This window comes from Zootoca vivipara, chromosome 9 (assembly GCF_965207765.1).
Source record: "Zootoca vivipara chromosome 9, rZooViv2.hap1.1, whole genome shotgun sequence".
Lineage (NCBI taxonomy): Eukaryota > Metazoa > Chordata > Lepidosauria > Squamata > Lacertidae > Zootoca > Zootoca vivipara.
In genome coordinates this window covers 45,624,561-45,649,097 of record NC_142592.1, presented here as the reverse complement: position 1 = coordinate 45,649,097, position 24,537 = coordinate 45,624,561, and the positions used below count along the sequence as shown (strand labels likewise).

The window sequence follows — 24,537 nt, the reverse complement described above, 5'->3', positions numbered from 1 at the left end:
TCTCCCAGTAACAGAACAAGTTGGTAGAGGGGACAAATTGCCTTAGCAGTCTTTGTAGAAAGGGACAGTTGAGTAGGATAACACTGGTGTCTAAAAGAGGCATAACAACGGCAATTACTGTTATTTTTAAGCATCCTACGTGAAGACATGTTTACAAACGTACTGCCTACAATGACTGGGGGTGGTGGTGGAGGAAATAAAATATACATTAGTTGTCGCAATTAAGTAATTTTAAATTCTGATCTTATGTGGGGGGACCTTTAGACGACAGTGGCTTCTACCTGCATTGGAAGGAGGGTGGACTACCTTTCAAAGTTCCTTCCAACTCTGTGACGCTACTTCAGAATGTGGAAGCCATCCCTCCTGCATGTGGAAGCCCTCTGGAGCCTAAGCTGTTGAGTGGGGCTTTAGAGGTCTGCCCCAAAGACCTGCCCTAATAGCAACACTGGGGACATCCAAAGCTCTTCGTGCTGCCACGGCAGCAAAATTGTCTTGGGCTAGAGTCCAGTTAACATGGCCACCCCATTTGAATGATTCAAAATGAGCCACATGTACCAGCATTCGATCTCTTCCAGAATACATATTGGAAAGCCAGTGTGGTGTCGTGGTTAGATTGTGGCACGAGGACTGGAGAGATCCAGAATCAGGTGCTCGCTTAGCCACAAAGCTCACAAACAACCTCGAGCCAGGATTAATCTCTCAGGTTACCATACTTTACAGGGTTGTAATGAGAATAAAATTGTGTGCAAGCGCACCGTGTATGTAGGCCTAAGATGGCCTGGTGGATCAGGCCAAGGGACCATCTGTCTGATAGTCCAGCGTCCTGTTCTCACAGTGGCCATATGGGACACCTATTGGAAGTCTGCAAGCAGGATCCAAGCACAGGAGCACTCTCCCCCCTGAGGTTCCCAGCAGCTGGTATTCAGAAGCCTACTGTTGTGTACATGTCACCTTGGCCACCTTGTGAGAAAAGCAGAGCACATGGCAATAGAATAAGTAACAATAAATATTTACCCACAAGAAAAATGTCACGCAGACACACATACCTGCAAAGGAGAGAGGACGGGAAAATGGGACATTTTGATTCCCCTGCATAGAGCCACCAAATAGCCCCATTGAAGACACTGAGAATGTTCTGTGGTTTGGGGAAAACCCCAGTAAAGATGGAGAAATTGGAACTGCTCTGATTGGAGGGAAGAGCTGGATGGATCCCCTGGCCTCCTTTTAAGAGGAAAGATACACTGAAATATTTTGTTGCAGGTCACACCTAGAATACTTCGAAATTCACATAGTAACACACAGGTTCCTTCCTTCCTTCCTTCCTTCCTTCCTTCCTTCCTTCCTTCCTTCCTTCCTTCCTTCCTTCCTTCCTTCCTTCCTTCCTTCCTTCCCCCTCTCTCTCCACACACACACACACACACACACACACACACACACTACCTGCCCCCCCCAAAATGTTTCCTCAGATGCCTCCATGTTTTCCAAACAAGTTTGTGTGCCACTCAGGGCAGACTATTGCTTTAGAAAATATATAAAAGTCTATATTGTATTATATTCCCACATATGGGAGAAAACCCCATTTTTTTGTAGGACTGTCCTGAAAGAGCATTTCCCAAAAAAGAAATGGTCGAGTAGCTTTTAGAGTTCTCCATGTTTCCATGAGGTCATTACATTCCTATCCTTCATGCAAGAAAAGCTTTGCTATGGAGACATCAGGCTTTTTGTGGCAAAACAAAAACAAAAAACAGCAGGTGCTTGCAATATGCAGTTTTATGATTGCAGCTGTTCTCCAGAGTAATGAATGCTTACCTTACTAAAGAAGTTAAACACAACCATTTCTTACATTGCCTTTCTTGTATAATCTCAACCACATTTGCAAAGTTCCAGCAAACATGCCTTGGTGGTTGGGTGGGGGGAAATGACCCTAGACTTCAGTTTTGCCTTCAGTAAATCAACAAAGCCTCACAAATCTGTGTGGGGATGTTCATAAATTATTATGGAATGAGCATCTTTCTTTTCAAAAGAGCAGCAGATGGAAAAAGAACCATCAATTGTTCCTGAGGTTTTAAAAGAGAGAAAAGCTTAATTCTACCAGCAATTACCCCTTCACTTGATGAAGCACATGTGTCATTTATACTTGGATACGCATAGAAAGCGAACATCAGAAATGACATTTATTTAGCTAATTATCTGTAACTACTTTTCTATGGCAGAGCAGAAGCAGAGCTTGATATTTTTCATTGGCATCAGATTTGTGACTCTGACATTCCTTTTATTTGACAGTGGTCATCACCTTACTCTTGCTGGCAACATGGGGCATCCACACTCAGCTGTGTATTTTGATAGGGCTTGCCTGGCTCTATAATCAATTCAAAAAACAAAAATGGTGCAGTGAGGTGTGGAGTTGTCCACCTGATTTGGAGCTCTTGCAAAACAAACCCACTTCCCCAAAAGATCAGACTTCTGTGGTATGGAAAGTGGTTGAAAAAGGCACTGGAAAGTGTGGGATAACCCTTGCTTTGGTGCATAATCTAATGTCCTTACAAACAAATCCGAATAAATGCTCATTAAATGGGCAGCATCATCTAATCTCTGCAAATAAAAAGGGGTGTGTGTGTGTGTGTTTAAAATGTATTATTTTAATTTTTGACAGAATGGAAGAAGATGTGCCTTGGGAAGAAAGAGATGGTGAATATTTTGCCCGATTTCTGAATGAATTCCCTACCCAGAGAGAAGAGATTGAAAAGTGTATCAGATGCCTTCGGGAAATGGCCGATGACATTGACCAGACCCATAAGAAGTGTACTATTGCCAACATTGCTGCTAACTCTACCAGTGCCTCCTCTGGCCTCTTGACCATCCTGGGACTCACCTTGGCCCCCATCACAGCAGGTGGGAGCTTGTTCTTGACAGCCACTGGGATCGGTTTAGGGGCAGTGGCAACAGCGACTGGCCTTTCTGCTAGCTTATATGAGAGCGTGAATAATTCACACGAAAGGAAAAAAGCTCAAAGGCTGATGAGTGAATGTGAGAAAAGTCTAAGAAAGGCAATGCACCCCGATTTCTGCTTTGGATCACCCCCAAATAGCGGGGCTGTGGGGGAAAACATGAAACAACTCGTTTCCAATGTTGCTGGTCAAGTTCCTGACCTGTATATGGCTGTGAAGGGAATCAGAGTGAATGTAAAGGCATTGAAGCAAGTCCGAGCCAATCCTGGCTTGAAGGCTTTAGCAAAGCGAGTCACTGCTGCAAGTAGCAGATCCCGGGGTACAATCCGGGGGGCCAAGCATGTCAGAAAGGTCTTTGCAGGAACCACCCTTGCCATGAGCAAAGGGGCCAGGCTGCTAAGTGCTGCATCAACTGGGGTGTTTCTCCTTTTTGATGCCTATGGCATTGTTCAGGATGCTAAACATTTGGCTGAGGGAGCCAAGGCAGAAACAGCAGCAGAGATAAGAGAGAAAGCCAGCAAACTGGAAGAAGAACTTCGGCATCTTAGCAGGCTCTATGAGGAAATGAAAGGCCTTGTGTGCGAATCAGAGTGAGCAAAGAAACAGACGGCATGTGCGTGAACTGCACAATTCTCTATTGGTTTGTATTTGGTCATGAAATATGTGGAATCGTTTCTGACTTGCAGCAATCTACTCCACATTTCTTCAAGAAACTCTGGCCCAATACAGATGCCCATTTTGCCATGTGTCAACATTTCCTACCATAGATCTGCATGGTTGTCTGAATTAATGAAAGCATGTTTTGTGTGTGGTTGTGTGTTTGCCCTGCTGTAGATTCTAGTCTGGGGGCCTTATGAGGTGGTAAGTCTTGACCACATTAACCACTCGTTTTTATTGTGCATTCATGATGATTTGTGCTCATGGTGGTATTGGGATAGTTATAAATGATCCCACTGTTTGTGCCTGCAAAAATTAGGGGCGATCATATTGCTTCATTTCCAACTGGTGCATGTCCCATACTGCTGCAATCCTATAACTTATCATAGCGCAAATGTTCCAGGGTTTGTTTTGCTTGTTTGTTCTGTTTTTGCTGCATTGTGACACAAGATTCCACACCACCACCCTGGTGGCAATAATGCAGTAACGTTGGGGAGGCATCACAGAACATCTAATAAAATGGAATGAGGGATGGATGGACCAATCCATACCCACCTATAATAATGCATTATTAGCAGTTCGAAAGCACGTCAAAATGCAAGTAGATAAATAGGAACCGCTACAGCGGGAAGGTAAACAGCGTTTCCATGTGCTGCTCTGATTTGCCAGAAGCGGCTTTGCCAATAATGCGAGATGAGCGCGCAACCCCAGAGTTGGTCACGACTGGTCCTAATGGTCAGGGGTCCCTTTACCTTTACCTTTATTGCATCAATGGCATGTTGCAAGATATACACTTAAAAAGAAGTGACATTGAGTAAGGAATGTGTTCCTACTGAAGAAGTTTCCCATCGGTGGGGCTGTCTTTCAAGGAACAGCTTGATTTTCCAGCTTTAAACTTCAGATTTCTTTTCCAAGTGTTGTTTACATATTTTGAAATATTTTAATATCTGCAGTGTTTCAGAGTTATTATTTAATAATCATGTATGTATGAGTGTGATTTGATAGGAGCATCTTTTTCATAAATAAATGAAACCCATTCATTATTGGGGAGTAAGAAAACTGACTGTTTATTGATGCAATGTACTGTTCCTTTCCCCATCATGTTCCATCTTAAAACTGGAATCTGGTTTGTAATCTGTGTCTCAGATTAAATACAGGACCAATCTGAATGAGATACGATGAAAGCAGCCGAGTTCCCAGTAAAAACACTAGCACAGACTTCAAGACTAAGGAAATGGCGTGTCTTTAGTTATATCCAGTCCTGGCTAATGAAAACATGTTCATGAAGGAGGCTATTTTATAACTTCCCTGTGCTGTTATTTTGCCAGGAGGCAATTCAAGAGAAAGCACTTACACCCCAGTTATTAAACTTAGCCTGGGGCCATCTTTGTTTTCTGTCCCAGGCAAAAGTTTGTCCCATTTACCCACGTTTTGAGGGGTTAGAAGTTAGTCCTGCTAGTTAAGTATTGCATTTGCATTTCTACTCTGGGTGTTTCCATTGTTTGATTTAATTCATTTTTGCAGTTTTTATTGCTATTGAGTTAGGGCTTCCCTGGCATTTTATAACTGTAATTGTTTTACTGCTGTATTATTCATCATCCTGTAACACTGCTTTTATGGATTGTGGTTGCTGCTGCTTTTATACACTGCTAGAAAGGCAGGGTATAAAATCTTTCCCGTTAGTTAACAAATTGGCCCACACCGCACCCAGTGGAAACAGCTGAATGAACTATCTTGTAGGTCACTCAGACAAATTACATCAAGCCCGCCAAGGGAGTCTCATGGTGAGCTTCTGCCTCCTTAAAGGTTATATCATGCGACCTCTGGAAATGGTCTAGGGCAGATGTGGCGAAACTCAAGCCCAGCGACCAAATGGTGCTCACCAGGCCCCTCTTTTCTGACCCATGTGACTCTCCTCTGCCCATACACCTGCACACCAGGCCTACTTCATGTGCTTCTTTAAGTGTTTTTACCTGGTTGCAATGTGTCCGTGGAACTCTGGCAATGCCTCTTGGTTGCCTGGGTGGCAGATAGAGAGGGGCATGTGTAGAAACAGGCCTAGTGCAGAAAACTACTTGACTCTGGCGCCACCTGCTGTTAGCCTCCCAGCCTTCTGCCCTACCAGTCCCAATGGGCACATCTGGAAGTTGCAAGGGGTGAAAAATGCAGCAGGAGGAGAGGTCCCTAGTGTCTGGGATTTGGAGCTCCTTTTCAGGTGCAATGCAAATGGCTGGTTTAATAACCAACTAAGTCTGATGCGGGTGGCGCTGTGGGTTAAACCACTGAGCCTAGGGCTTGCCGATCAGAAGATCAGTGGCTCGAATCCCCGTGACAACTCCATTGCTCGGTCCCTACTCCTGCCAACCTAGCAGTTCGAAAGCACGAAGTGCAAGTAGATAAATAGGTACCGCTCCGGTGGGAAGGTAAGCGGCGTTTCCGTGCACTGCTCTAGTTCACCAGAAGTGGCTTTGTCATGCTGGCCACATGACCCGGAAGCTGTATACTGGCTCCCTCGGCCAATAACGCGAGATGAGCAGCACAACCCCAGAGTCGTCTGCGACTGGACCTAATGGTCAGTGGTCCCTTTACCTTTAAGTCTGAATGACTTAGGACTGGGATATTTGATGAACCACTTCCTTCCATGGTTCTAGCCTGCCTGCTCACTGCATTCACTGTCTGGCTTGCCTCAGAGACAAATTTGGCTGGGATACAGAATAAGTTTTTCCTTTTTTTCCTAATTCACAAGGCAGAATTTCCTTCCTGCCTTGTGAAGTTTGGTTGGTCCTTTCTTTTACCGTATTTAGGCAGGCTGTAAATACTGTTTTTCCAGGCATTTGATCTGCCCTTCCTTCTGATGCTTTAACTGTGTTGGCAACCCTCAGTATAATGGGCAATTTCCCAACATCTGGAAAACAATAAGAATAGTAAGAGAAACAAGAATTCAGAGGGCTGGACAGGAATTGCTCAAGTTCCACCAAACATAAGAGTTATCTAAGCGGCCAAGTAATCAGAGAGTTTTAATATTACCACCCACTGCAGGTCACTTATTAGTGCCCATTACTTCTGCGGGTAAGTTATAACAAAATGGAGAGATTGGTTAAAACCCTTTCCAGGTCCCTCCCTCCTGAAATGTTTTTATAGCATTTTTAAGTGATTGGTTTTACTGACAGTTTATTTAGATCCCACATTCTAGCTCTGCCCAGGGTAGTTGGTCTGGTCTTTCCCCCCCCTCCCCCATTGTTCAGCCTGGACACTGAGGTCCAGCTTCAAGGGCCTCCTGGCAGTTCCCTCACTGTGAGAAGTAAAGTTACAGGGAACCAGGCATAGGGCCTTCTCGGTGGTGGCACCCGCCCTGTTGAACACCTTCCCATCTGGTGTCAAGGAAATAAACAACTATCTGACCTTTAGAAGACATCTGAAAAGGCATTTTTAATGTTTGATGTTTTATTGTATTTTTAATATTTTGTTGGAAGCCGTCCAGAGTGGCTGGGGAAACCCAGCCAGATGGGCGGGGTATAAATAATACATTGTTGTTGTTGTTGTTAGGGGAAAGGTCAGGGATAGCTGATTTGAGCATTTCCCATAGAAAATACAGCAAGCAAGCAAGCAATTACAATCATTTTGCCACTATCCGTCTGAAAAAGACTGAACAGAAACTTTGCAACATTAAACTGCGTTCTTGAATGTTGGAAGTGCTGTCAGGAAAAGCGTGAGGGGGCGGGGAAAGGCGAGGTTTCCTGATAGACTAAATTGGGGTTTCAATCTCCGCAAGTTCGCCACGGGGAGCCGCAGCGACTTCCCCGCAAGAGGGCTGCTCCTGTGGGATCCGTGGGTCCTCCTGGGTGCCCATTTGTGCCCCAGCACGGGTTTTCCCCGCGCCTCCGACTCATAGCTGCCAAGTTTTCCCTTTTCTCGCGAGGAAGCCTCCTTCCCTTCTCAGCTTAGTTTCCTGCCCGCCCCGCGCTCTCGCGGAGATCCTCTCGCCTTTCCAAAGAAATACAAGGGCACCGTCGACGGAGCTTCTGCTGCCGGACTTAACCCGCCTCTCCTCCTGCTGCCATTGGATTCCTCTCGCGTGTTCACGTGTGCCGACAAGCCCAAAGTCCGCCGGCGCTTCAGTTTCGCTTTCCCCTCCGACCCTCTTCTGATCTGCCTCAGACAGCTTTGAGCCTCCGGGTCGTAGGAAACAGGCAGCCAGAAAGGTGAGTCCCCCACAGAGCATATTTAATAAGTTTTCGAATGGAATTGCATGACAATCCGAGAGTTGGGAGATGAGGGGAACCTGCCACAAAAAGTTGCAGGACAGAGCCCATGGTTTGTTCTTTTTCATTGCGCCAGCCTGCTATGCCTCCTCCTTGGAAACTCCGTTTCCACGCACGGACACACAGCTTTGTTGTTTCATCCCCTCCAACAATCAAATCGAGATTCCGCGCTCGTTTCGCATGCTTAGTCTTTCGCTTTTAAGCCCCTCCCTCCATTTTTTAAAAAACGGTCCTCTTGCAAACTTTATGACTCCCCACAACCTGCTGGTACTGGTACCTTACTCTTATGTGCTGGTGGTGGTGCAATTTGGCTTCATGGGAATCCACACCCTGCACCCCAAATATAGTAGGTGAGGGTGATTGGGCTACAGTCAAAAAGAGCAGCCCTTTGGGTGTGTTTGCTTGTTCCTGTCAGCAGCCACCAAGGATGGGAGGGAATGTGTATGTATAAGAAAGACAGAAAGAGAGGGGGGGTTAAAAGGTAAAGGCAAATGATCCCTGGACAGTAAATCCCAGTCAAAACCTTTGGATTGGCAAGCCCAAGAGGCTCAGTGGAAGGGAGGGAGGGAGGGAGGGAGGGGGTTGGTTGGAGAGAGAATTGGAGATAGCTTTCATTTTCATTTTACAGCTGCAAAACACGGGGGGGGGAGAGTTGGTGAGTTGACCCACCTCCAGCCTCCTTATCGGCAGGTGTGGCACCTGTGAGCTACTGGGGTTGTTTTACAGCAGGCATTCCCAAACTTCAGCCTGCCAGATGTTTTGGACTACAATTCCCATCTTCCCCAACCATTGGTCCTGTTAGCTAGGGATCATGGGAGTTGTAGGCAAAAACATCTGGAGGGCCGCAGTTTGGGGGTGCCTGCTGTAAAACAACCCCAGTAGCTCACAGGTGCCACACCTGCCGATAAGGAGGCTGGAGGTGGGTCAACTCACCAACTTTCCCCCCCAGTATTACAGTATTCCAGTTTTACAGTATTAGAAACACCTATGCTGCCCACTGTGGGTTCTTGGTGGATGTGAGAGAAGATCTGTTGCCCTCGGTCTTCAAGTCCCATCAGCCCTATCCAGCATGGCCCACAGTCATGGACGATGGGAGTTGTAATCCAGCAACATCTGGAGGGCATCAGGCGCGACATCTATGCTATAGGCAAGTGGAACAGGCTGGTGGGAGAGTTTAGGTTGGTAATCAAGTTCATTGCTACACATGTAATATCAAACTCCACCTGCTTGATAAATACAGTAACTATTTCCACATTATTTGAACAGGTGGGGGGGGGAGTGCATTCTGTTTTTGTGTACTGAGTTATCAACCAAAGCTGGAGCTTTTCTCCCTAACTTTTTTGGGCCAAAACAATGCTCTTTAAATTTTGTAATTCTGAATATGATAGTATTTTGAGTGAGATGCTGGGTTACAACAGAAGAGGAGAAATATATGGCAGTGAGGATGTGTATATGGCTGAGTATGCTCAGAAATGGCATACATGGGGAAAAACAAGGAGTTCCATATTTCTTTGGGGGGGGGGACAATGTGTGGCTTCCTCATTTAACTTCCTCAGTGCCTATTTTACCTCTATTTTCCTCTGTCAGATGCTGAAGCTTCTGTGTCTTCTGATTCCAGCAGTCCGAGGCTGGGAACGTGGTTGTGCCTGCATAGCTGCCATGGAAGCCCACCCTGTTACTTATGCCAGGGCCTCCCACTTGTGATGATTCTCCCATGAAACATGCAGCCTGGCCCTGGTCCCTCATGCTCCATTAAAGACCATATATCCTGCAGCATTTCCCTGCTTGCACCAGCCCAGATTATACCATCCTGCTTCAGGGCTTTCACTGTTTATCCCACTAGGGGTAATTCAGTTCCAACTCCTCTTTACTTCCATACAGATTCCTTCACGGTCAACAATAAGAGCCTTAAGGGCAGATGCTTCCAACCAGCAGGGGGCTCTAGTGAATGCTTTCACTTCCTTAAGAGTACCTTCTAGGGCAGGCACCCCCAAACTTCGGCCCTCCAGATGTTTTGGACTACAATTCCCATCTTCCCTGACTACTGGTCCTGTTAGCTAGGGATCATGGGAGTTGTAGGCCAAAACATCTGGAGGGCCGCAGTTTGGGGATGCCTGTTCTAGGGGAAGCTGTTAAACAACCTATGAATTTTTAAAGTGTTTTTTAAATTATTCTTATTCTTATTCTTATTAAGTGATTCATTGTGTGTGTTTATGTTGTAAACCTCCCTGTGCTATTCAGATGAAGGGCAGTATAATAAATAATAATAATAATACTTTTATATGTAAGCTGTAATGAGAGCTGTGCAAGGGGAGCAGAGGGGAACATACCATCATACAATAGCTCTTGGTCCTCTTCCACATCCCAATTCCACAACCATCACAACAATGCCAGTGTAAATAGTACAAAATTACAAGTGTGCAGTGTAAGAGAAGACACAATTAAAGAAGAAACAGTAAATAGTACCCATGTAGGAAACAAAGCAGAACGACAAAAAAGATACTGTGTACATTACAAAAAGGGGGAAGGAACATGTTATTTTAGTTATTTTTCAATAAAGAATTTAAAATAAAATAAAAACGATGTCAGTGTAAATGAGTGGTGAAGGTCCCCTTGCCGACTCAAAACCAGCCCTGGGCCTGGGAGCATGAGGCAGTGTGGCTACAAAATGCCACAGGGCTGAAACTGAGCTGTAAAGACACTACAAGTAGGGCAAAAATAACAGAAGGTGTTGTACAAGTAGGGCAAAAATAACAGAAGCATATCATGACATTAACTTTTGTGGACTGTAATAAACTGTGTTAGTCTTTATGGTGCTAGGACTCAGTTGGCACAACAAACTAGCACATCTACTCCGCTGGAAACTTACAAGTGGGTCCTGCATCAAAATACTACAGTATGAAGTATGAGCTCCTGTATAATTAGGCCAGCCATGCCCTCCGCCAGAGTACTCCATTCCGTTCTCCCTCCCCCCTGGTTTTACATTTTCCCCCCTTTAAATGACAGTCATTTTTCTGTGCTGATTGGACATGATAATTAGTCATAGGGCTGTTTATGGAATTTCTTGCTTAGTTCCCCCCCCCTTTTGTGTTGTGTGCGTATTTCTAAAAACTTCACCACCATTTTGCCGATAAGTTCCTCCTGTGCATGAGTGTTGCTGTTCTCACGACATTAGCATGGGGACCCTCCCCTGAGGATGAGAAATGGAATATAAGAAAAGTTGGCACTGATATAAAGTGTCCTGGCCTCTGCATTCATCATTTGAGGCCTTCCTTTGTGTGCCTTCTCCATGTGAGGTCCAGAAGATGGCAACACGAGAACGGGCCTTCTCTGTAGTGGCTCTCCGTTTGTGGAAAGTTCTCCCCCAGAGAGGTTCGCCTGGCACCTTCATTACAGTGGTACCTCGGTTTATGAACACAATTGGTTCCGGAAGTCTGTTCATAAACTGAAGCGTTCATAAACTGAAGTGAACTTTCCCATTGAAAGTAATGGAAAGTGGATTAATCTGTTCCAGACGGTCCACGGAGTACTTAAACTGAAGCGTTCATAAACTGAAGCGAACTTTCCCATTGAAAGTAATGGAAAGTGGATTAATCCGTTCCAGACGGATCCACGGAGTACTCAACCTGAAGCGTACTTAACCCGAAGCATGGGTGTAATTGGTTCTGGAAGTCTGTTCATAAACTGAAGCGTTCATAAACTGAAGCGAACTTTCCCATTGAAAGTAATGGAGAGTGAATTAATCCGTTCCAGATGGGTCCGTGGCATTCGTAAACCGAAAATTCATAAACCGAGGTGTTCAAAAACCGAGGTTCCACTGTATATATATTTTAGGTGCCAGGCAAAAGCATTGGCAGATTAATATTCTGCAGCCTTTTAAATGTGTCTGTTGGAAGGGGTGGTGGTATTGTTTTGCTGGTTTGTTTTACTTATTTGCTTGTTTTTATCCTGTTTTTTATTCTGTGTACCATCCTGCGATCTTATGATGAATGGTAGTATACAAATCCTCATCCTCATCCCTGCCCCATACATGGCATCACTTACGATGTCAGGTGTGCAGCAGGTGGGCATGGTTTGGGGGAAATGGCTTCACAGCTCAAACTAGGACTCACGCTGGGCCAAATTTGGCCAGCAGAGCAGAGGTTCTGCACACCTGCTATAGATGTTTTGAATTATAACTCCCTTCCTACCCAACCAATGGCAACTAATAGGACGTCTTGTCCAAAGCTTATGGAGGCACTAGTTTGGAGAAGGCTTTCTTGGGTATAGCTTTCTAGGTCCATTTTCCCCCTAAAGCCTGACATTCGGTTTGACATGATGGATCAAGTAAGGAATGGACAAATCGTAGCTGAGCTGCACAATTATTATGACACTTGTTTTGAGACATTTAGATCCCTGTTCTAAGATGTTGGCCTTTGACGCTACTCCCCATGAATTCACTCAATATCTTCTGCGAATTCTTAATTAATTTCCTAGGGATTATCACTGGTTTAGATTGAAAGTAAACCAGGAGCTTTGGCAACACAACCGTTTTAAGTGTGCGGATTTGCATGGGCCACATTAGCTTTAATTCCGTGCCCCCCCACTCTTTAAACTCTGCCTTAATAGATCTAATTAATTAAATGCAATTGTTTTCTAAGAGATCAGCCCTGTTTGAAATAATGAGGATTCCTCCTAGGTACTTTCATACTGTGTTTAAACATTTGCACTGGCATACTTAATACTTTCCTGAATCCTAAAAGAAAAAATGGTTGGCTTCAGGGGCGTAGCCAGGATCAAAATTAGGGGGGCAAGGGGCGGGGCCAAGGCACAGGGGAGGGGCCACAGTGGGGCAAGGAAAGCCATGGTCGTTCGGGGGCAAGGGGGCGCCAGGAGCAGCCCAAAATCGGGCTGCTCCGACCCCCTCCTCCCCCTCCGCAACCGGCAGGGGCGAGGGGGCACCAGGATCAGCCTGAAATCGGGCTGCTCCGACCCCCTCCTTGACAGGCAGGGGTGAGGGGGCACCAGGATCAGCCCAAAATCGGGATGCTCCAACCCCCTCTTCCCCCTCCGCGATTGGCAGGGGCAAGGGGGCGCCAGGATCAGCCCGAAATCGGGCTGCTTCAACCCCCTCCTCCCCCTCCTCAACAGGTAGGGGCGAGGGGGCGGCAGGATCAGCCCAAAATCGGGCTGTTCCGATCCCCTCCTCCCCCTACGCGATCACTGGCCAGCCAAACGCTTTCCCTCCACCCGCCCCACAGCCAGCCAGGGAGAAGGGAGACGGCACCGGGCAGCGGGGCAGGCTGGCCAGCGGCCCTGCTTCTAGGAGGGGCTCCTGCCCCCCTGCCTACGCCCATGGTTGGCTTAATTCTTGATTTTATGCCAAGTTACCTTTGTTCAAAGGGTCTGCTGGTTTCTCTTTAAGGTTTCCAGACTCAAAAGAGAGCAGGGCAATTAAAGGCACAGAAGTCCTGTCCACTATTGAGTCTGGCAACCCTATCTGTAGATCCCGACACGTCTGTAGCATTGTCAGCAAACAAACTGGTTTTACTTCATACTGCCCATGTGGGCACTCCTTTATGCTAGGATTCCCTCTTAACAGCTTGCGCAAAAGGCTTGACAGATAAAGCAAAGAGCATTAGGGACAAAGGATAGCCCTGTCATCCCCTCCTTTGCATGGGAAATATCACTGGGCTGAAATACTAGTTAGTTAAGTGGGTTACATAAACCTTCTCCAACCGGGGGAGAATTTTGGACCTACTGAGACTGAAGGGAGATATTTCAGAACAGGTATAGGGCCCCCTAGGTTGCGGGAGCCTGGGTTATGATCATGTTTCCAGTCAGTCTGTAGGCTTAATTTCCCAATTTTAAAAGTTTTGACCTTTAAAACATATCTCAACATGGGGCTAAGATACTTGAAGGACTGCCTGTGTCCCATGTAGCGTAGTGGGTGGGGAACAGAGGACCTTCTAGAGTATTGGCACCTCAATTGTGGAATGTTCACATTCTCCACCTAGCACAGATTCCATTGTCATTTTGGTACCAGGCAAAACATTTGCTTTACTATTTTTTCAAACATAGTTTTAAACCTGCTGGTCCCTCTCCTTTCCTTTTATATTTCAAAAAATATCATTCTGCTCTCCCCCTCCCCCCCGTTTTTATGATTATTTAAATCTTGGAGGAAGCTACAGTTAGTGATCCCCAACGGCTTGGATGCATGGCTCATATGCACAAGGAACTGCATGTTTCCTATTGTGGGCCCAATTTTACGGAACTTCCTTCCCGTTGAGGTCAGACAAGCTCCCTCCCTACTGAACTTCCAATGACTTAAAAAAAAAATCTAGCAGGCTGTTACAAGAATTTTAAGGTCTTAGATATATAATAAATGTTCATAAATGTACAAGGCAAACACGTACATAAATATATAAACCAATGACTGAAAACAGTACAGAAAAAGTCCTGAAACCATTTTGACTCCCAAACTGACAAAATGTTTCTCTGCAAGGAAGGAGGGGGGTGAGGGAACCTTCCCATTGTCTCAGGAATTAAAGGGATTACCATCTCAAAGGATTGGCCAGACTACCAGGAAGGGCAATCAGAGAAGGCAGTAGGATAGCTGACAGACATGGGATAAACAGTGGGCTCAGATTTATGTTGGAGACCACCCTCTCCTCTGATGTAGGTGTGATGTACCTGGAGCGTGGTCTTGGGCAACACCCCTTCTGTGATGTATGAATGGCACTTCTGGGAGTGGTCTTGGGCTACAGGGGGGGGGCAATTTTAAAATGTCTATATAAGGGCAAGCACGCTTTGGTTCTGGGTCCTTCTTTTCTCCTGTGTGAGAGAGAAAGCACCCTGTTGCAACAGTTTTTATTTTATTTTATTTGCTTGGGAAAAATAAGCAATTAGGCAAACCGCCTTGCTTTTCAGAACCCTTGGTCTGGTCTCTGTCATTTCTCTACCAGAAAGAGCTACTAAATTTGGTTCGCTCTCTCTGGAGGTTTTCGGACTCCCTATCGGGGTCGGAACCCTTTTAGCTAAGGGGTCCAATTCGGCCCCCTTAGCTCACAGGCATTTTAGAAGTCTGAATATATGGTTTTAACTGTTTTATGTGTTGTGTATTTGCATGCCACCTAGAGACCATTGTAGGTAAGTAGTAGGTAAGTGATGCAGCGGCTAAAAAAGCCAATGCAATTCTGGGCTGCATCAATAGGAGTATAGCATCTAGATCAAGGGAAATAATAGTACCACTGTATTCTGCTCTGGTCAGACCTCACCTGGAGTACTGTGTCCAGTTCTGGGCACCACAGTTCAAGAAGGATACTGACAAGCTGGAACGTGTCCAGAAAAGGGCAACCAAAATGGTCAAAGGCCTGGAAACAATGCCTTATGAGGAACAGCTTAGGGAGCTGGGTATGTTTAGCCTGGAGAAGAGAAGGTTAAGGGGTGATATGATAGCCATGTTCAAATATATCAAAGGATGTCATATAGAGGAGGGAGAAAGGTTGTTTTCTGCTGCTCCAGAGAAGCAGACACGGAGCAATGGATTCAAACTACAAGAAAGAAGATTCCACCTAAACATTAGGAAGAACTTCCTGACAGTAAGAGCTGTTCGGCAGTGGAATTTGCTGCCAAGGAGTGTGGCGGAGTCTCCTTCTTTGGAGGTCTTTAAGCAGAGGCTTGACAGCCGTCTTGTCAAGAATGCTTTGATGGTGTTTCCTGCCTGGCAGGGGGTTGGACTGGATGGCCCTTTTGGTATCTTCCAACTCTATGATTCTATGATTCTAGTATATAAATTGTTTAAATAAAAATAAATAAATTTGCATTTTAATTGTTTTTGCATCCCCCCCTTTTAAAACATACCATGGCAACTCTTACTGAAGTGTAGTGCAAACATATTTATAATAAATGCAAATTTTGGTCAAAAGTATTTTCTAGCTCAATCCTAAGAGCCTACAGGTATGGCTGGAGTATGAAATTCAGATGTTTGTAAGAATTAGAATGATATTACTGAGGTTAGTTTCATTGGGAGATATCTTGGTTCACCTTCACCCTTACTATCTAGTTGTTTTCCTTTCCAGACTAAAGTCCACTCAAGCTGAGAAGAACGGATTTACCATTTAGTAACTGTGAGGCACCTGCCCAAATTGCTGCTGGAGAATGTCAAAATTCCAAAGGTAGTTGTCAAGCTTCTGGTCTTCTAATTGTTACCTTTGTTCATGACATATAAAAGGAGCCCCAAGCATCTCCCAGAATCCTCGGTGATACATTGGGTAATAGATATTGGTCATAATATACCGTTGGACCTTCCTTTTCGAACAGCCTAGTTCTCGAACGCTTTGGCTCCCGAACGCTGCAAACCTGGAAGTGACTGTTCCAGTTTGCGAACTATTTTTGGAAGTCGAACGTCCGACGGGGGCATCCAATTGACTGCAGGAGTTTTCTGGCTCAGAAGCCGCGCTTTGCTTTCTGAATGTTTTGGAAGCCAAACAGACTTCCGGAACAGATTCCATTCGACTTCCAAGGTACAATTGTAGATATGGAAGTATGGGAACGATTGTGGAATATGGATATAAAATTTATAGCATGCTTGGGAAAAATAGTATAAGAGAAATGGTCTAAGAGAAAATCATATGAAAATGATGTATCGATGGTATCTAACACTGAGGAAGTTCACAAAAATGTATAAATCTAAATCAAGTGTTGGAAATGTAATTAGAAAGAAGGTTCTTTTTAGCATATGTGGTGGTCTTATAGTAAGGTCAAAGTTTACTGGGAAATGATATATAATGAAATGAAAAGGATGCTTAAAGTAACCTTTGTAAAAAAAAAAAATCAGAAGCTTTTCTTTTGGGAATTATAGGGACAGAACTACCTAAAATGTATAGAAACTTATTCATGTATCCTACTACAGCAGCAAGAATGTTACTTGCCCCAAAATGGAAAGAAGCAGAAGTCCCAATAAAGGAAGAATGGAAACAAAAACTTATGGAATATGCAGAAATGGCGAAACTTACTGGAATAATAAGAAATCAAGAATATATATATAGAGAGAGAGAGAGAGAGAGAGAGAGAGAGAGAGAGATGAATGCAAATGGTTTATTGAATATTTACAAATAAATTATAAACAGATAAAAACATTGGCAGGATTATTGTAACAACCTGCAGTGTTATAAGAGTCTGTATTTAAAGAAGATGAATAAATGAGCAAATTAAGTTAATTTGGATATGCAGAAGAATAAATTTAACGAACCGCAGAAAAAGGGGGATGGAAGTCAAGTTTTGAAATATCAAAATGAATGTAAAATTAGTGAAATGTTTAAAACTATCGAAAGTATAAACTTGAAAAGTAAGTGTGTGTGTTTGTGTGTGTTATAAACTAGAAAAAAAAGTAGTGGGAGGCTTCACACTTCCCAGCTGAGTAAATGGAGAAAGACCAGGGATATTGTGCAGAGGAAAAAGAGGGCAGCCCTTTCCCCCATCTTCCAAGGGGTGTTAGCAGCCCCATTTAAGATGCACCCTGTGTAATGCCTGTACAGCTTTTATACTAAGAATAGAAAGAAAGCAGATCACAGGCCATGCTGTATTACAAAATATAAATACTGTACTACTACCCAGGAAACTTTGGCACCCACTTCCCAATCTTTTGGCTGGGTCTCCCCCCACCCACCCACCCAATTTTCTCCTGATTTAAATTTTCTCCTCAGATTTAAATCGGCTATAATTAAAAGCCCACACCAGTAGCAAGCAAATATGAACTAAAGCTCCCAAATGGACTTCCAGATCAATACAAGTTAACTCAAATGGCTGAACCCCTGCCATTAAAACATCAGGCGAAATCAAAACAGGAAAGTCTAACAAGGGGCATTTATCATTTCAAATTCATAGTAGCACCCTGTTCACCAGGTGCTTCCATGTTCCTCCAGACCATGCTAGGTGGGACGTCCCAGGGACTCAGATCCCACTCTTTTGCAGGCAGAATGGGAGACCCAACCTCATAGATCTCCTCTCCAGCATTTCAGAAACCCCCCAAAGCATTAAGCTGCTCTTATGTCAGGGTGTGTGCAGGGAACAGATTGGGGGAACATACTGATCTAAAGGACCCGTAGCTTACCCACTCTCCCAAAATAAGCCCCCAAACAGGAGGGAAGCAGTGCCAGTTCTGGAGCTCAGGAAGTGAATTGGGGGGTGGAATTAAAATGCAAAAACAAAACGGGAGATGAGCAGCAGAGCACTGTGCCACCATCGCTTCTGCCTTGTAGAAAGAGCCTAGCAGAGCATGGGATGTATTTGGTCATCTGCCTTTTGTTCTCTTCCCCCGGCCACTTTTTAGAATTGCAGCCAAAGACCATTTTCCATAAGAGATGTTCAATTAAAATACAGTGGTGCCTCTACTTACGAATTTAATGCGTTCCGAACGCACATTCGTAAGTCAAAAAAAAATTGTAAGTCGAATCCCATAGGAATGCATTGGGAGAAAAAATTCGTAAGTCGAAGCAACCCTATCTAAACTGCATCCAAGATGGTGGACAGAGCTCTGTTCGTAAGCAGAAACATTCGTAAGTACAGTGGTACCTCGACTTACAAATTTAATCCGTTCCGAATGCACATTCTTATGTCGAAAAATTCGTAAGTCGAATCGTGGTTTCCCATAGGAAAGCATTGGAAACGGATTAATTCGTTCCGGAGCCTAGAAAAAAGACCAAGAAACCCAGGTTTTTGTGCAAAAAACTTTAAAGTCCCCACACGAGAAAGACCAACTTCAAGCATCATGGCTACTTCCAGCCGAGGAGAAGGAGGAGGGCAGCGGGTGGGCAAAGGCGAGCTAGGGTGGCTCCGGGGGATTTTTCCTAAGGTGCCGAATCCGCTGCCTTCCCCCGCCGGGACCAAGCCTCCGTCTCCCTCAGTGCGGGCTCCTCCAGGTGGGGCGCGAAGACCGTGCCGCTGCCAAGAGCGCACGGCGCCCTGTTTCCTGGGCGCGCCAGATTCTGCTGGGCTCGACTTCGAAGGATACCGCCTCCGCTGGGGTGCCCGGCGGCATCCCCCGCCGCCCCTCACTGTGCCCGCCTGCCTCAGCTTGGAGAGGGTCCTGCGCAGGGGGTCAGACATGCCTGGCGGTGGTCGTCGCCTCTTCCCCGCCTGGGGGTTAGTTGCTGGGCGCCGCCACCGTTGCGTGCGTTCCGAGGGAGGCGGCGAGTGCTGCAACCCGGAGGCCGGCTGGCAGGAGCGCCCCATCGCCCCCTCTCTCGCGCGCATCCCGCTCTCCCTCCTCTTTTGCTGCTGCTGCTGCTGCTCACCAAGGGAGGCTGGCTAGTGGCGGCGGCGGGGGCCCGATCCGGCCATAGACCGAGCATAGGAAGTGGCGATCCGGCGGGAGGCCGGCTAGTGGCGGTGGCAAGGGCCCCATCCGGCCTTCGGATGTCGAAAAATTTGTAAGCACGCGCCAATTTTTTTTATTTGTAAGTCAAATTTTTCGTAAGTAGGGTCATTCGTAAGTCGAGGTACCACTGTACTGAATTCTACATGTTTCTGTAATTATATGCATCATACACATTTGTTTTATGTCTGCTTTCTCAGGAAGCACAGATTTGTAGGGGATGCAGGAAATTGTGTTTTTTTTGGGGGGGGGACACCTATCTTTTAGCTTCCTTTTAATATGTATTTATATTTGCAGAAATGCAGGAAAGATGCCTTCAGAGAAAGCTCTTGATGAAGCTATTGCTCATTTTCTCAAAGAATTCCCTGAGAAGAAAAATGAGATCGAGATGTACATCCAATGCCTTCGGGAAAGGGCAGACGACATTGACAAGACCCATAAGGATTGCACCATTGCCAGCGTTACTGCCAGCTCTGTAAGTGCAGCTTCTGGTGTCTTGTCCATCGTGGGACTGGCCTTGGTCCCTGTAACAGCAGGCGCAAGTTTAATCCTGACAGCCACAAGCATGGGCTTAGGGATAGCGTCAGGAGTAACTAGCATCTCTGCTGGTTTGTCCAAGTGCATTATTCATTCAAAGGAAAAGAAAAAATCGCAGGAACTGGTAAAGGAATGCGAGGAAAGCCTAAGAATGGCGCTGAGCCTCGAGAAAATTGGTTTCAACTATCAACTGCCCCCAGATGACGACACTAATTTGGAAGTAGCCAAAATGGCAATCACTTCGGGTTCTGCTCTTGTTCGGAGCATTCCAAGAGTGGTTGACCAAGCGACAGACATTGCAGCAAATGTAGAGGCATTGGCGATGGTTCGTGCTAATCCTGCCTTGAAGACTTTGGCCAAGGAAGCAAGTACAGTAGAGACCGTAGCCAGGAATGCAATCAAGGGGATTGACCAGGTCGATGAGGCATTTAAAGGAACTGCCCTCGCAGTGAGCAAGTCTGCTAGAGTGGCAGGGTGTGTGCTGTCTGGGTTGTTTCTTGCAGTGGATGCTTACTGCATTGCTAAGGATGCCATAGACTTGTCAAAAGGGGCCAAGACAGAAAAGGCAGATGAGCTCAGAGCCAAGGCTAATAAGTTGGAGGAGATGGTGCAGAATCTGACAGAGTTCTACATAGAACTGAAAGAAGAATGGGACTGAAATGGACCCCAACCACTTTGTGAGCTCATTGGTTGTGAACATCAGCCCAGGCAGTAGACATGATTATTCCTCCTTCTGGATAGTAATAGTAATAATTTATTATTTATACCCCACCCATCTGGCTGGGTTTCCCCAGCCACTCTGGGCAGCTTCCAACAAAAAAATTAAAAATACTTAAAACATCAGCCATTAAAAACTTCCCTAAACAGGGATGCCTTCAGATGTCTTCTAAATGTCAGATAGTTGTTTATTTCTTCTGATGGGAGGGTGTTCCACAGGCGGGCGCCACTACCGAGAAGGCACTCTGCCTAGTTCCTTGCAACTTCGCTTCTCGCAGTGAGGGAACCGCCAGAAGGCCTCAATGTCTAGGCAGAACGATGGGGGTTGAGATGCTCCTTCAGGTATACTGGGCCGAGGCCATTTAGGGCTTTAAAGGTTAGCACCAACATTTTGAATTGTGCTCGGAAACGTACTGGGTGCCAATGTAGGTTCTCCACCCCCATCATTCTACCCGGACACTGAGGTCCAGCGCCAAGGGCCTTCTGGTGGTTTCCTTGCTGTGAGATGCCAAGTTACAGGGAACCAGGCAGAGGGCCTTCTCGGTAGTGGCACCCGCCCTGTGGAACACCCTCTCCCACTAGATGTCAAAGAGAACAACAACTACCAGACTTTTAGAAGACATCTGAAGGCAGCCCTGTTTGATGAGTTTCTGTATTTTAATATTTCGTTGGAAGCTGCCCAGAGTGGCTGGGGGAACCTAGCCAGATGGGCAGTGTATTATTATTATTATTATTATTATTAATAATAATAATAATATTTATTATGTCTTTCAAGACCGGTGTTATATGGTTTTGGCAGCCACTCCCAGTCACCAGTCTAACTGCTGCATTCTGGATTAGTTGTAGTTTCAAAGGTAGCCCCATGTAGAGTGCGTTGCAGTAGTCCAAGTGAGAGATAACCAGAGCATGCACCACTCTGGCAGCCTGCGTACCAGATGGAGCTGGTAGACAGCTGCCCTGGACACAGAATTGACCTGCACCTCCATGGATAGCTGCGAGTCCAAAATTACTCCCAGGCTGCACACCTGGTCCTTCAGGGGCACAGTTACCCCATTCAGGACCAGGGAGTCCTCCACACCCACCTGCCCCGTCCCCCCAAAACAGTACTTCGGTCTTGTCAGGATTCAACCTCAATCCATTAGCCGCCATTCATCCTCCAACCTTTCTGCTTCCAGTATCATCAGGGAGCTTGGAGAAGCAGATCAGACTATAGCTAGAGAACAGTGCTTAAAACAAGGTCAATTCTAATGTCGTGCCCCATCTCTAAAATTAATTCCCCAGACATTTTATCATGCCTGGTGGATGTGTATAAAAGCTAAAAAATTATGGATACAAATGCATACACGAATACAGAGAATTTTGAAGGTTAATGTTTCAACTGAAACCAGGGCTCCTCCTGCTGGGACTTATGGATATACAGTTAGAAAAAGATGATAAAACTTTATTTCAATATATGATTACAGTGTGAGACTTTTAAGTGCACACAGATGAAAAGAATAATCATTCCCTACAGTGGAGGAATGGATGTTAAAATTATTGGACTTAGCTGAAATGGCAAAGTTTATGTGTTTAATCAGAGAAAAATCAGTCAACATTTACTGAAGACTGGAAACCTCTTACACACTTTTTGCATGAAATAGAAAATAAGCTTATGATATTTGGGTTTGAGGATTTAAGATAATATTGGTTTATAGAAAGTAAATTTGCTGGCTGTTATCTTGGAGTAGATATCTTGAATACATACAGATGAAGAATTGGATGCTCTTTTCTCTTTTCTTTTCATCTTGTTTTTCCTTTTTCCTTTCTGATCTGTGTTTTTATTTAGATTAGTTTTTTAAGCTTGGCAAAAAATATACCCGATATTAATCTTTGTATTTTCTTTCAAATTTAAATAAAACATATTGAAAATAAAATAAATCCCCAGCCTTTTGCCTGGGGTGTGTGGTGTGAGATGGGACTCCTGGTGAAAAACCTTTCCCCCAGGCCTTTAAAGTGTTCTAGTGTATAGATTAGGGTTTTAGGCCGATAACTGATTTCAGGCTGTCCACTGCAATGTATTTTACTGTGATTTTAAAATTAATGATCTGCTATTTGGAGTCTGTCATGCTGAAGGCTTTAGCTGAAGAGTTGCTAATCAAACACTGGAAGCAAATAATTACGTGACTGGGAACAGTAAGAAAATACAATGATACTCCCAGCATGTCCTTTAACATGTTCATTGTAAACTTGTTCAAAACTGGAAAAAAATAAAATCATGTTTGGATAAGTTAATTGGTATTGCTGAGATTTTTTTTAATTTATTTATATTTTTAGGGTGCTTAATGCCAAAATAGGCTTCTAAGCAGTTTACAAAGAGTTGTGAAGCAGAAACCGTCCTGAAGAACAGGGTACCGTATTTTTCCATCTATAAGACACCCCCATGTATAAGTCACCCCCTATTTTTGGGGACTCAGATTTAAGGGAAAGGGGGAGAGATATATCCGTGTATAAGATGCCCCTTAATTTTTGACATTATTTTTAAGGGGGGGAAACCTAGTCTTATACACGGAAAAATACGGCAAGTAGGGTTAGGCTAGCAGAACTACACACAGGAAGCACTGAAGACAATCCAAATGTTTGTGGACTACAATTCCCATCACCCCTAACAATTGTCCATGCTACCCGAGGTTGGTGGGAGTTGTGAGTCTTTAGCATCTGGAACACCACAGCATTTCTTTGTAGGAGGAAAGCATGAAACTCATAGGTCAGGCATCCCCAAACTGTGGCCCTCCATATGTTTTGGCCTACAACTCCCATGATCCTTAGCTAACAGGACCAGTGGTCGGGGAAGATGGGAATTGTAGTCCAAAACATCTGGAGGGCCGAAGTTTGGGGATGCCTGTCATAGGTAGTTCTCACCATCTGATCTCAGTCCATTGGTGTGAACAAGAATTGGCTCTGAACTCCAGCATTCTGCATCCATAGCTTGGACAGTGCTTGCCGGAGTTCCCCACCAAGTAGTCTGTTCAGCTGGCCATGCTCATTTGAAACATGTGGCTGTAGCATCCCTTGAAGGAGAACATTTGTTTCAATGTCCACTACTAGTGTTCAGGGGCAGCAACTTGGGTTAGTGCCTAGTTTTAGGGAGGAGGCACACTTCTGTAGTAGTAGTAGTAGTAGTAGTAGTAGCAGCAGCAGCAGCAATAATAATAGTAATAATAATAATAAATAATAAATAATAATAATCCCTGTAAACAGAAGAACACAAATAGCAGATGATCATAGTATCAGTCACAGATGGCATAAACTATCAGCATAAATTGCATAAAACCAGGCTTCACATCTTGGAGAAGACAAAGCAGGGCCGGATTTAGGTTTGATGAGGTCCTAAGCTACTGAAGGTAATGGGGCCCTTTACATGTCCAGCTGTCCTTTGTCAACAACAAATTGTTGCTGCTTTTTGTGTTGAATATATGCTATATGGTAATTTAGGGAGCTAATAGATATCTAGAGCCATTTGCACATAACAAAATGCGTATTTTATCCAAGTAATTGTTGAACTGAAATACAATTGGAAATGTACATCCAGGGTTTTTTTCCTTTAATTGTTTTGGGGGGACCCAAAAGAGTGGGGCCCTAAGCCTACCTTGTTTAGCTTGTATACATAAATCCGGCACTGAGACAAAGGGCTTAACTTATTGGGAAACTAAGTGCCCCTTCCTTACTGGGCCCATTTCCTTTTTAAGCTCCCAAGAGACACTCCCAAGCTTCCAGAGTCATCGAGTACATCTGATACAATTTCTGAAACTAAAACAATGAAGGTGTTGAGAGAACAGCCAATATAGGCAAGGAAGGTTGGCTGTAGCCTTTTTTATAAAACCACTCAGAATACCCATGGGTCAACTGAAGGCGGTTGCATCCCCACATTTATACATCTGAGGAATGTAAGACCAGGGAGTGTTGCTGGGACATTCTGCTCAAAAGATGCTGGGTCCCCCAGGGACAACTGTCAACTGCGTAACACGCACAGCTGATCAATTCTGAGAGATATTTCTGGAAAGCAAATTCCTTCCATGTGGAT

General features: G+C 44.9%; 2 protein-coding genes across 7 annotated transcripts in view; both read left to right on the top strand.

Annotated features, from left to right (window-relative positions):
• Positions 1–4,664, top strand: part of LOC118091355 (apolipoprotein L2-like) — a 29,817-nt gene extending 25,153 nt beyond the window's left edge. For all 5 annotated transcript variants that reach the window (XM_088676712.1, XM_035128268.3, XM_088676713.1 and 2 more), the window contains one exon: positions 2,654–4,664. In XM_088676712.1, coding sequence (XP_088532838.1) covers positions 2,654–3,542 — 889 coding nt within the window. In that variant the 3' untranslated portion in view covers positions 3,543–4,664. The remainder of the gene's footprint in view (positions 1–2,653) is intronic.
• Positions 4,665–7,347: 2,683 nt separating this feature from the next.
• Positions 7,348–22,748, top strand: LOC118091464 (apolipoprotein L6-like). Of its 2 annotated transcripts, XM_088676711.1 has the most exons (4): positions 7,715–7,807; positions 15,928–16,023; positions 16,169–16,371; positions 19,521–20,554. In XM_088676711.1, exon 4 carries the CDS (start codon positions 19,534–19,536, stop codon positions 20,416–20,418), a length of 885 nt encoding a protein of 294 aa, XP_088532837.1. In that variant the 5' UTR covers positions 7,715–7,807; positions 15,928–16,023; positions 16,169–16,371; positions 19,521–19,533; the 3' UTR covers positions 20,419–20,554. The 2 variants fall into 2 exon arrangements, with proteins under 2 accessions (XP_034984389.1, XP_088532837.1); XM_035128498.3 differs by lacking the exon at positions 16,169–16,371 and having other exon boundaries at positions 7,348–7,807; positions 19,521–22,748.
• Positions 22,749–24,537: the final 1,789 nt, after the last annotated feature.